This window comes from Heterocephalus glaber, unplaced genomic scaffold, assembly GCF_053883595.1.
Source record: "Heterocephalus glaber isolate CG9 unplaced genomic scaffold, H.glaber_assembly_v1.0 deba00000331, whole genome shotgun sequence".
Lineage (NCBI taxonomy): Eukaryota > Metazoa > Chordata > Mammalia > Rodentia > Bathyergidae > Heterocephalus > Heterocephalus glaber.
Genome location: NW_028258142.1, coordinates 66611268 through 66624127, shown reverse-complemented (window position 1 = coordinate 66624127; position 12860 = coordinate 66611268). Strand labels below are relative to the sequence as shown.

Below are 12860 nucleotides of genomic sequence, written 5' to 3'. Positions count from 1 at the left end.
CGCTCCCCCCAGCCTCGCTCACACGCATCGACGTCAAGTACACACGTTTGCACACGCCTGAAATCTCTTAGGAAGCCTAACTAACCCAAATCGCCCGCTCCTAATAAATACTAACATTTCTGTGACCATTGAAGAGGTCCGGATGGTGTCATGACTGCAGCCTGGTCCAGAACAAATATGTGTTGACGGATGAATGTCTAATTGGACAAGGAGATTTTCTTGCCTGTGTGGTTATAGGTATAGAAAAAGCTTGGAATATTTTTGGTTTAGTAACTTGCTTTGAGTGACTACATTTCCTGCTATATTAGCCCCCAAATTCTAGTTTCCTACTGCAAAAACCTTCCTCGAGTTGGATGACCCTTTCTGGACGAGGTGATGTTAAAACCAGCAGCCTCGTCGAAGGCTTCATGAGCAAACTCAGCTCAGCCAGACAACCCCCAACCCCCAGATCAAACTCTGCTCCTGGCGGTGGCTGTAAATAATAAATGGTGGTTTCCGTGTTTTAGTATCGGCCACCTGGGTGCCTGTGGTGCCCAAGGCAGCTCACGGGCTTCACAGAGCACCTTCCCATGAGTTCAAGATGCATGCATCTCATAACAATCAAATACAAATCGACACGTTCCTCTATTTCTTCCTCATCCAGTTACGGGCCTGTGTGTGTTATGGAAGCATATCAATGGATGCTATCATCATTTGGAAACAGTATTTTGCTTTGTAGTCTGCTTTATAGATGAAACTGTGTCTGTGTCCTCAAAGCCTACAATCTAGTTGGAAAGATAAGGCACAAACACTTACCAGTCAGCTGGTTTTACAAAGTTCTTTAACTGCAGACACAAAAGCAGCTGCCTCACCACGGTATAAACTGTACAGTGCCCCAGCAGGACAACCATGTTGAAGACCCAGATGTGAGGAGCAGTGCATTTCACTGTCTATTCCTGTGGTCAGAGCGCATGAGGATAACCTGCTTGGCAGAAGAATAACAAGACTACACTTCCTATGAAATACTACTGCTGTAAACCTAAGGTCGTTTAGAAAAATTTTGTGACTACAGAATATAGTCATCCCTGGGCCTCACTGGGGGATCATTCCAGGCCACCCCATGAATACTTGGGGCAGCTGGTGCCCAGGCCCAGTGCAGGAAATGGTGCAGGATTTGCACGGAGCCCAGGCACGTACACCCCCCTTGTCTCTGCCCTCTCTAGATGATGTACAATGCCTCACATGACGCAAATGTGCATGAGCAGTTGTTATGTTGGATTGTTGAGGGAAAAATAACAAGAAAAAACCTGTATATATTCAGTAGAGTCAGGGCTTTGAGTTTAACCCACAGATGTGGAGGGAGGATATTATTAGCAAACAGAATAAAGGCTTCCATTCACCGTCCAAGTTTGCTTAAGTTTAAAAGTCAAAGACTCTGTGGGCCCTAAAGAAATTACCTAAATAAGTATTGTGATAATGTTATGATAATTGCAAGTGCAAATATAGAAACGTATGTATTTAGATGTTTGCTTAGCACACAGTAAAGGAAACGTGTTGCCGTGCTAGCAGATGCACTCTCTAAGTGGGTGAGGGCACCCACAGACCCCAGCCGACTGCACTGGGGGAAACGATGCATGGATGACCTCTCTGATCCCTGCGGGACACAGCCTTCTGAAAGAGTCTCTCTACCCTGAGCTCTTCCTAAAGCAGCCAGCACAGGATAACTGAACTAGGTGAGTGAGGGCGTGAGGCGGGGAAGGTGACTGGAGCCACAGAGCCCACCTCGCCTGGCGGGGTGCTTAGCCTTTGGGGCAAAGATGCCGATTCCGAATGGTTCTGTCCACCAGGGGAGCATTAAACTAAGTTCAGGAAGGGTGGAGGACAAACAAGGTGACCCCATACAGGACACGTAACACGTCCTCTATAGCCCAAACCAAACAGGAGAGTGTCTGTCATTGTAAACATATTTCAGGAGCCCGAGTGACACTGTTTCACGGATTCTGGACCAAACCCTGTTTTCCAACAACAGCGGTGACACAGTAAGAGTAACAATACCAGCCAATACCCATGCCTTTGGCATACTCCAAGCACCATGTGGATTGCTGCTGTCTGTCTGTGTGGTCTCTGTATTATGGGTTTGATCACTTTCTTCAAGTTCCCAGTGAAGAAACTGGGGTATTAACATTTCCAGTATTTATCAAAACAAGTCATTGTTGCACAGGGAGGGCAGCTGGTACCTTCTTCATTCCCGGTGGGAAGCTGCCATCCTGTGCTTTAGATGCTGTGTGCCAGCTTTCTGGTACTGTAACAAATACGAGATAAACCAACTCAAAAAGAGGAAAGGTTTATTCTGGCTCTCAGTCCATGGCCCCACTGCTTTGGCCAGTGATTGCACAGGACACTCAGGGGCTGCACAGGGCAGAGAGGTCCATTCACTTCACACCCAGCGCCAAAAGCAAGAGGAGGAGATGCAGGTCTCCCAGTGCTCTCCGCGCCCAGCATGATCTGGGGTCTGCCAGTCACCCTTCTGTTAAAGGCTGTAGCACTTCCAATAATGCTGGGGACACTCACGCAAGCACAGCAAGCTCTCATCAAATGCCAAAGCCACACATCTGTGAGCATGGAGTGTGCTTTATTCCTCACCAAGCCGTTTTCTAACCTGTGCACCTGTGCACGCTTTTAGAGTTCAGGGACGACCGTGCCCAGATGGAGGACTGCTCCTGAGCACGGATCAAAGCCCCAGAGGGCTGCTGAGCCCTTGCAAACATGCCTATCTATATGCCACATACTGGTCCTCGAGGCAAGAAGGCTGGGGTGAAACAGCGGTTGTGAAAATGGTACCCCAGGCTGGGAGGGGAAGCCTGGTCTGGGATGTTGGATGGAAATCCAGTGCGCTGTTTTCTGAGTTCTGACTGGAGAGGGAAGAAAGTGGTGTCTACACTGAATCACCCAAGAGCTTTTAAAAATTCCTAGATGTGGGCACAGGGCCACACCTGGCCACTTAGCCAGGATTTCTGGGAGTGTGGACAGTGGCCAGGTGGCTGGGCTTGAGAGCCTGGTGTTGGACATCGTCTACCGCTGGAGCTTCCCCTCCAGGTAGATGTGTCCAGCTCCAAACAGGGACGAGGCGCTGAGATCTCCAGGAGCTGAACAGCCACATTGGCACCTGTGTGGCACAGCAAGCACAGGTGCCATTGGTGGAGTCACTGCCCACTGGGTGGCTGTGTCTCCTCACCAGACGTCCAACAGGCGATTTCGATGAACTCTAGGTGGTTGTTAATAGGGAAGGCACAGCAAGACCACAGAAAGGACCAGAGGGAGCCAGAGTCAAATGCGCTGCTAACCAAAGCTCTGGGCTCCGTCCCCACTGTCTCTGGGCTCCCCATGTCGCCTGGGGGTAGACACTTTCCAAACTTGTGGGTGGCCGCACACAGAGGCTGTCTAAGTTTCAAGGCGTCTTCCTAGGATGTTAACCGTCCTGGGTCTTTCATGAAAAAACACCACAAACCAAAAAACAAAACCAAACAAAATGAAAAACAATGAGTCTTTGTGCAACTTTCTCTGCACTTCTTGGGGAATTTGTGAAGGCACCGAACTCTAGCACCAAGCTCACTGTACCCTGAGCGGCAATGTCCCTAAAGGACAGGTCACACGCTCAAGCGAGTGCTGGCCCGGAACAGAGGTTCGCTTGGTTGTCCTTGCTGGTTGTTCATCTGCTCCCTCTACAAAGCCCAGAGCACAGAGGCGGGCACAATCCTCCCTGCAGATCCAGAGCCCGTCTGCCTCCTGGCCCAGGGTGAGCCCACCCTGGTCCAATGCCCGGTCCCTGTCCCCACAGTCCTGAAACCAGAGACTCGGGCACTCTGGACTCCCCCAGCTAAACCAGACTTCTCTAGACCTCGTCTAGAAAATGCTCGAAAGGCAGGTTCTTAGAACACTTCTGCACCAGCGTTCTCTCTCCGGAACCACAAGCAGGAAACAAACCCGAGGCGCTAGGAGAGTTCCTGAAGCGTACCAGGTGGACGCGCACCTGCGCGTCTGTGCAGTTCTGGAAAAGGCTAGGATCATCCAGTGCCCAGCAGTCGGGACCACAGGACCTGGGTGAACTGCGGCTCTGTTGTGCTTCATCAACGCCAGGGTGGCTATCTGTGGACCTAGCCGGAGTGACAGCCCGGTTCTAGCTCGGTTACTCCGGGCTGGCCAAGCCATCACTGATTCCTGGCTTGGGCGGGCCTGGACGGGACGACGTCGCGGGCTAGGGCGCAGCCCACCTGGCCGCCTCTGGGTGTGCGCTGCGCCAGCCCGGGGCGGAGCTGGGCGGGGCGGGGCGGGCGGGCAGCGCGGGGGCCGAGCCCTGGGCCCCAGACACGCCCGTCCGGCGCGCTGCAAGGTCCCCGACGTGGAGAAGCGCGCGCTGCCCCTGCCGGCCTTGCGGAGGGCGCTCTGGGCACCGGGCGCTTGTTGGCGGCGTCCGGCCCCGCCCCACCCCACCCCGCCCCGCCCGCCCGCGATCCGCCTGGAGGGCGGGGCTGCAGCCCCAGGACGCGGAGCTCACGCCCCGCGGGTCGGTCGGGGATGCTCGGCGCCCTGCGGCCCGGAGCCGGGGCGCGCGCGGGCTGAGCCGCCGGCGGTGCGTGAGGCGGACGCGTGGGCTCGGAGGGCCCGGCCCGGAGGTCCTGAGCGACGACCCGAGCCTGCGAGGGTAGCCTCACTCGGGCCCACGCCGCTCGGACGCGCAGGTCGGCCGGGCCCGCGGCTGCCCAGGCCGGGGGCGATGCCTGGGCGGCTGCGGGCGGGCGGCGGCGGGAGGCCCAGGGCAGGCGAGGGCCCGGCGTCCGGGCGCTAAGGACCGCAGCTGCTCGGCGGGACTCGGCCTCGCCGCCGGCGCGATGGCCTCGGAGGTGGTGTGCGGACTCGTCTTCAGGCTGCTGCTGCCCGTCTGCCTGGCAGTCGGTGAGTCCGGGACACTCACCCAGGTTTCCGGGATGGCCAGGGGCGTCTGGGCAGGGGCTTCCTGGCGACCTCAAGGGGGCCCTCGAGGGGACTTAGACGCGGCGCCCGCGGAGCCGGGGCCCCAGCCCGGCTGGGCTTCCCGCCCGCCCGGGCGCACGGAGTCGGGGTTGGGATCGTGCTCCCGGGCCGGCTCGCGGGCTCCGGAGGCTTTGGGCCGAACTTCGCGTGGGTTCTCTCTAGTGCAGGGCTGATTGTGCGTACGTGGCCAGTGAGGTTGGAAGGCGGTGTGGATCACCCGAGGGACAGCACAGGATCCTGGTGGGGACCTTGTCTTCCCCGGCGTCCGGGGCGCTCAGAGCGTGGGGCTTCGGTGGCACCCGGGGTGGGGTGCGCCTCCCCGCCCTGGATCCCGGCCAGGCGGCGCAGCGAGGGTCTGGGAGCTTCCTCCTCCCTCCCTCTCCGCCGAAGCCCCGCTGGGAAGCGCTGGGTGCCGAGTCCCGCCCGCCTGCCGCCCGCGCTCTCCACAGGCGCAGAGCAGAGCGGCAGGGTTGGGACTTCGCGGGCGGCCGCGGCAGCCACCACTTCTGCGGGGCGCCCAGGCCGCGGGGCTTCTGGCGTCCCCGCTGTGTTGGGTGCTTTGGACCCGCCGGGAGGACGCGCAGCGCCGTCCCCACTGCACCAGGTGGAAGTGCGCCCTGGCCCAGGCCCCCTCTCGCGTCCGCCAGAGGCCGAGGCTGGGCCGCACCGCGCTGCGCCTTGCACCCGTGCGTGCCTTCTGCAGTCCATGCTAACCGCGCGGGAGTCCGCCCGGCTCCCGCGTGTGGTTCCCGGCGGCCCCCAGCCCGGGCGTCTGGGGGACCCTGTCACTGGACCCTTGTCCTCTGTGACCGCCGGGTGGGGTGCAGGAGAGCGCGGCTCCACAGAGCCGTGTGTGCCCGCGGGCAGCCTTAGTGCGCCGCACACGCACACGGGTGGTGACACAGCGCGGCTTGGCCCCACATGGGAGCGCTGGCACCTCAGCTTTCTGTTCTTGACGGGAAGCTTGGCCAGGCAGGGTTAGCTGAGCTTCTGGTGGGGGCTGGGTGTGGGGGTCGGACGGGCTGGGAGGGGAACTGGGAGGTACTGGGTCCCTCGCCCCTGCCCCCCACCTCCCTCTGCACAGGGCTGGGCAGAGGTCGCCTGCAGCCAGCTCATCCACTCTGCAGTGAGCACAGGGTGCCTGACCTTGACCCACCACCATCTCCCCAGGGCTGCAGCCTTGGCGTTTGGCATGGGCTTCCAGGCCTCAGGGCTTTGGAAGGAGGGTTGTGCTTCCCCCCAGGTAGCCCCCCACTGCTGGGTTGGACCAGTCTGGGGTTCCCCATTACCCCCCCCCCCCCCACACTCCGGTCTCCTGTGATGCCTCTGGCCAGTGTTCACAGCCTGAGGCCTGAGCCAGGGCAGGCTGAGGACGGCTGGGGCCTGGCTGTGCGGCAGGAGCTCGGCTTCCAGGGGCTCAGGCTGGAGAGCCGAATCCCACCTCCCTGCTGTGTCCTGGGCACAGAAGACACTGGGGTCCCCTCACTCCTTTGCACTTCCAGGAGCATCTGGAGGCTGACCTGCCTGTGAGGGAGCATGTGTGAGGAGCTGTGAGTGTGTGTGTGTGACACGAGTGTGTGAGATGTGTGAGTGTCTGTTACGAGTGTGTATGAGTGTCTGGAGCTGTGTGTGTATAGGTGTGTGTGTGTGGCATGTGCAGTTCGAGTGTGTGTGTGGGGTGTCATGTGCTGTGTCCCCCAGTCTCCCGAGTTCTGCTTGGCCTGGTGGAAGGTGACTGGGCCCCACCTTCACCAGTGGACGGATCCACAGGTGGGCTCACAGGCCTTCCGGAGGTCATGGAGACTGGGAAGGGTGGCGGGAGGGAGGGCCCTGGGCTGTGACCCTGGGCCTGTGTCCTGTCCCTGGGCCCTCATCTCTGGCTCTCTCCTGTTTCCTGGCTGCAGTGATGTGGGCAGCTGCGCCCCCGCCCTTCCCCACGGTGTCCTGCCCAGAAGCACCACCTCCGACTGAAATGCTGGGACCACGAGCTGAAGCCAGTGTCTCCTCTTCTGAGGTGTTTTTGTTGGGGATTTTGTCACAGTGACTAGGCGAACACACTGCGTGAGTGGGAAGTCAGGAGCGTGTGATTGTCCTGTTGGGCTGGGGGCAGAGCTGTCCCCACCCAGCCACTCCCTGGCAGGCCTGTTGTTGGAGCAGCCACGGTGGGCTCTCCTGTGGGAGTAGGGAGAGGCCTGGCCCGCAGCCACCTCTCGGGATGTGTGCTGGCTGCTCTGGAACAGAGCAGTTTCTGATGGGCAGCAGGAACCCGGTGGGGAAGATACCACCTTCATTCTTCCGCGGGAAGTGGCTGTTTTCAAGGTTATCGGAGGGTTTCAGGTCTGCTCGCTCCCAAGCTGCTACTAAATCAAATATTCAGGTTTCCCTCACCTCCTGGGCATGGGGAGTGCAGCGAGCTGCCTGCCATTAGGATCGATTTCACATTTTAGCCGTCTATTTTTACATCTGGGCAGGGCAGCTTCAAAGCCAAGCCTTTGAGGAGGCTCTTTCCTTCACGCCCCTTTCTCTCACAAGGGTGTGAAGTTTTCCTGCAGAGGCACAGGCAGCCCTGGCTTTCCACCACGGATGGGTGTGAGAAACGACTGCCTTTGTGAGCCAGCTGATGGCTGCTTTGCTTTTTCCACGAGAAGTGAGGAGTGAGGGCAGGGTGCCTCGTCGTCTCCCAGGCTGTGTGCTTCTCCAGTGTTTTTGTTCTAGGAGGAGCACAGAGCCATAACAGAACATGTTGTTTACCATCCAGAGTGAACATCTGCTTACTGATGCCTATGTCCATGGCGCTGAGCGGTCTAAATATCTGGAAAACTACCTCTGACTCCTTGATAGCATCTGATTATATGCATAATACATGATAAATGGCAAAAATCTTTCATGATCTTATAAATCTTTGATAATTATAACATCTGATCCTTGTTGAACACCTTACATGTCGGAGTATTTTTGCATTTATTTTCATTTAATGTAGTGCAGTCCTGCTTTCCAACTTGGTTTTTGGGGGTGCTGGGGTTTCCTGTGGGGAGGGCACCCAGGCCTCGTGCGTGCTGAGCTGTGCCCTGGTGGCTTGTCTGGAGGTGTGCAGTTCGAGTCCACGCTAGGGTTAGGGAGGGGTCCTGCCCTTGTTCCCGTGGTCCTGACCACCGCCTTGCTCGGGGCTACCTGGGCCTCCCTGACGCCTTGTGCAGAAGCCGGGCTCCTACTTTCAGGAAGGGGGGCCAAGCTGGGGTGGAAGTCAGGGGAAGAGGAGGGCAGATGCCTTGGTTGAAGCTTTTTTTTTTTTTGGTACCGGGGATTGAACTCAGGACCTTCCGCTTGTGAGGCAGGAGGTGGAACCACTGAGCTAAATCCCAGGCACTCGGTTGAGGCTTTTTAACACCACCTGAGCATGAAGGGCCAGAGGTCAGGAGAGAACAGGGCAGAAAAGGGGTCTGAGTAGCACTACAAACAGTCTAGCAACCAACTAATGCTTTGAGGGCAAGTGCACTTGGATAATGTTGCACACTCAGAAGTTTTCTCTAAATCTCTCTTCAGAGATATTTGGATTAAAATCAGAGTAAAAATATGAGGTCACTTCTGAAATGCGTGTAGGTATGACCATCTAAAGTGACCTTCTCCTGTTGCTCAACATACTTTCCCCGGGCAGCAGACCTCGCCACACGGCCCAGGACTTACAGGTGAGGCCTATTTGTGTCATTGTGGATCTTTGCTCCGGCCAGTGAGTGTTCAGCATTGCTGCTGCCCTCCTGCTTTGGTCCTGGGCCTCAGCTGCTGCAGGCCTCCTGGCTCCTTCTCAGCCTTACTTGTTACTATTTGTCACTCTATTTGTTACTGTTACAGACACTACTTGTTATTCTTGAAAACAAAGACGATAGAGAGGATTAGACATTTGTAGGTAAAGAAAGTATTTATGTTCTGTAAAGTATTTTGGCAAAGATTCGGAAGGCGTTCTGTCACTGGAGCAGTGATGTCTGTCCAGCCCTCTGTGGACCGCTGTGTGTTTATCACAGTGGGAGGTGAGCTTGGGGTCACAGGTGGCGGTGACCTGGCCCTGCCATTCCACCTGCAGACACAGTGTCCTTTGTGCTTGTTCTTTCTTTTTGGGGCCTCCTTTTGGGTGTGGTTGTGTGGTGGTCCGCACCACACACCTTGTGTTTGCCCATTGGCACAGGGTAGGTGCTCTGGGGCATTGGTGACACTAGCCAGAGGGCTTAGGAGCGGCAACCTGGAGACCTTAGCCTTGCAGGTGGTGGCAGGACCAGGAGGGGCTGGCAGCAGGAGACAGGGCTCAGAAGGGCAGCTGAGGGCTGCCCGGAGCAAATCCCACAGAAGTTGGTGTGTGGCAGGGAGGGTTTTTGGACTGTCAGGATTTTCTCCCCAGTTTTACTCAGTCTTTTAGATCTCTCTGGTTGCATATTTCCCGCTAACCACTGTATTTCCTAGAACGGTACTAAGTCCCTACACCTCAGTTTCATAGTCTTTGTTCAGTCTGACTTGGTTGTTTTTTTTTGAACTGGGGATTGAACTCAGGTCCTTGTGCTTGTGCAGCAGGCAGCAAAACCACTGAGGTAAATCCCGGGCCCACTGACTTGGTTTTTTAATGTGGGATTTTCCTTTTGGGTCCTTGTGTGACCAACAGCCAGATGTCCGTGAAGGCATGTGGTAATAATGTGTGGGCTGTCAGAGCTTTTCGCACAGCATTCAGGGGAACTTAGGATGGTGAAGCATGACCAGGTACCTCAGCAACTGCAGACACTGCATGTAGTATACCTTGGCGGACTCTGTAAGATTTGCAGATTTGAACAGTTGTTTTGGGGACAGGACCCAAGTCAACAAAATAAACATCCTGTTGAATGGAGGTGAAGTGCAAAGGTGTACTGGGAAACATGTTGGCATACCTGGCACCAGTGCAGAGGTTTGTCACATCTCCAGGCATCTGGGGGGCCTTCCCGGGAGATTAGAGGGCGCTCTGTGGGAGGTGCCCGTCCCACCTGGGGTGCTGACAGCATTCCGGCTTGTCACATTGCCCTGGTTAGCTCAGCCCAGTCACTGAACTGCTGTTTGATTGTGTTGGGCTCAGGCCGGGCCTTGCATGTGTGAAGCACCAGGGTTACGCCTGGCCCCAGGGAAATGCTCCTTACAGTGTAAGAGAGAATGTGATTTTTGTGCTTTTCTGGTTTAAAAAGCATGTGTTTGTCAGCTTCCTGTGGCTGGGACAAGTCTCTGATGTAAGCAGCCCCTGGAGGAGAGCTGGGCCGGGCTCGGGGCTGCTGGTCCCTGTCCCCAGGCCCTGTGCTGTGGGCTGTGGTGGCCCCGTGGGGGGTGACTGGAGTGTGTGTGAGGCGGCTGCTCACCCCATGACAGCTGGGAAGACACACACACACATGCACACACACACACACACATGCACACACACACACACGCGCGCGCGCACACACACACACACGCGCACACACACACATATGCTGAGTGGAGGCCACTCCTGTTGTGCTTCCAAGTCCCTCCTCGGTGGTCTCTGGGGTAAGGAGGATGAGACCCCTCACTCCTCTCTGGGGGGCGGGAGGAGGCAGGGCCCCAGGTTGGTGTGCAGATGGCGGCCCCAGCAGAGCTCTTGTCTAAGGAGCCTCGTGATCACTGGTTTCCAGCACAGAGTTGGAGGACTCCATGTGGGCACAATTGCCGGGACCCTCTGCTGTCAGATCCGGCTGAATTTATTGATTTGGGTCCCAAACTGGGGCTTCTGACTGTCTGGGTGACTTGGTTAGAATGGGCTCCAGGGTCCAGGGTGTGTCGCCTTTGAGTGAGCCACACCCAGCATGGGCACTGTGGACGCATGTCGACACAAGCATGTGTACACACACACACACACACACACACACCCAGAGTGGGAGGGAGGGGGATGAGGAGGATGAAAGGAAAGGAGGAGGCAGGCAGAGGAAGATAGAGGAGGAGGACAGGGAGGGAGGAAGGAGGAGGAAGGAAGGCCCCTAACTGGTGGCTTTTGGCTGAAGCTGGGACCCCAGGGTGACCCAGGCCTGGGGAGCTCCGTGCCAGCCCTGCTCCAGTGATGGCCTTGGTGTAAGAATGGCCGGGGATTTAGCTCAGTGGCATCGCTTGTCTGGAAAGTGCAAGGTCCTGAGTTCGATCCCAGCTATGAAAAAAAAAAAAAAAGAAAAAAAGAATGGGGAGGTGTGGGGAGGCCTGGCGGGGGAGTGAGCAGTGCTGCGCGGTCAGCCTCTCCCGGGAGCGAGGGTCCGGGGCAGCCCTGTCCGTGTCCTGAGAAGTAATGGGGGCAGTCATCCCGGGAAGGCGTGGCTCACAGACCGCAACACCAGAGGAGGAGGTCGCCGAGCTTCTGGATGGCAGGTAGAACCAAGCCTGCTCAGGACAGCTGTGGGCCGGGCCCAGAGGTCCTGCTGAGAGGCCCAAGCCCCTTAAATGGGAGGGAAGGGCCCTGTGATGCTGCGTGGCCCGTCTCCTTTCATTCCCCTCTCCCGTCCGTCCAATGCTTGGAGTAGCAAGTCTGCATTCAGCGTGCTGAATCTGTGGAATGACAAAGTGGCCATGCGTTAACTGAGCGTGAATATACACTGTTTCCTACCCTTCATCTCACTGGCTGAAGAGGATGCTCTAAACGAGTGGTGTTGGGGTGCTCTGGAGGCCCAGGTGATGGTGGGTCTGTAGTCCCCCAGCCCTGGACTTCTGTGTGTGGACCGGGCTCTGTCCTGCATCCCTGTGACCTTGATCAAGCCGTGCCACTCTCTGTCTTATGCGTGCAGTGTGTAGAGCGGTAGGTGAGGGAGCGTCAGGCCCAGAGGTCCACCAGGTTCGGATGACAGTGACCTGGGCTGCCCTGAACAGGGTACATGGGTGATGAGCACTCAGTGCACAGTGGCTCTCTGCCCCCGCTGGATGAAGTGTGCCGTTCGCTTCGGACCCGCCCTCCACCAGCAGCAGGGCCCTCAGCAGGTGGCGCAGAGCCACAGAACTGGGTCATCTCTGGAGGGGCGGAAGCCAGCTTGGGGCGGGTGGCCCTGCCATCCCCCACAAAGCCAGCTGCCGCGGAATGTGAAGGTGGCTTCCTTCTCCTGCCCAGGTGGACGACTGCCACCCTGCGCCCCTGCCCCTTGTCCCAACGGAGTCTTTCCTCCCCGCAGGTTCAGGGATGATCTTCCTGACAACAAAGACACCTGACAAAGTACTTTCTGGAACTGTGGCTTTCTCTAACTTCAAGGATTGTGTCTGATCTTTGTACTTCAGGTTTCTGTACATTCATGGGGTGATCACAAAATATGGCGAATATTTAAATTAAAAAGTTATTACAGTAAAAATCAGATTGCCACTAACCCTTCTCAAAATTTTCCTGATTGTTTTGCCCACACTCCTCCCATCATCCTCTCCACGTTCTGCAGCAGCTCCGGAGCCCTCTTTCCCTAGGGTCTTTAGCTGTGCTGTCCTGGCTGCCTCGATGTCCTGAACCGATTCGAAATGTTTCCCTTTCGTGGCCATTTTGACTTTGAGGCAGAGCCAGAAGTCGCACAGTGCCAGATCTGGTGAATGAGGCCAGTGGGGATACATGATTATGTTTTTGTTAACCCTCCTTTCTTTTGGATGGCACTTGGCAGTGGCATTTGCTGTAATTTTTAAATCACACCTTGTAAAGACACTCAGGAAAGAGGATTCCAGAGCTGCTTCAGAAAGTGGCAAGAAGGATGGAATCAGGTGTATTTGAACCGAGGGGGAGGCTTTGGAGGAGGATTTGTAGCAATGGGTCTTTTACTGTAATATGTTCTTAAAATTTAAATACATAGCATCATTTTTGATGAGGCCTTGGGTGAACA

The 12860-nt window shown here is 56.6% G+C and overlaps 1 protein-coding gene across 5 annotated transcripts in view; it reads left to right on the top strand.

Moving 5' to 3' along the window:
• The first annotated feature begins 4776 nt into the window (after positions 1 to 4776).
• Positions 4777 to 12860, top strand: part of Piezo2 (piezo type mechanosensitive ion channel component 2) — a 321693-nt gene continuing 313609 nt past the window's right edge. For all 5 annotated transcript variants that reach the window (XM_021265256.2, XM_087194955.1, XM_087194949.1 and 2 more), the window contains exon 1: positions 4777 to 4932. In XM_021265256.2, coding sequence (XP_021120915.2) covers positions 4869 to 4932 — 64 coding nt within the window. In that variant the 5' untranslated portion in view covers positions 4777 to 4868. The remainder of the gene's footprint in view (positions 4933 to 12860) is intronic.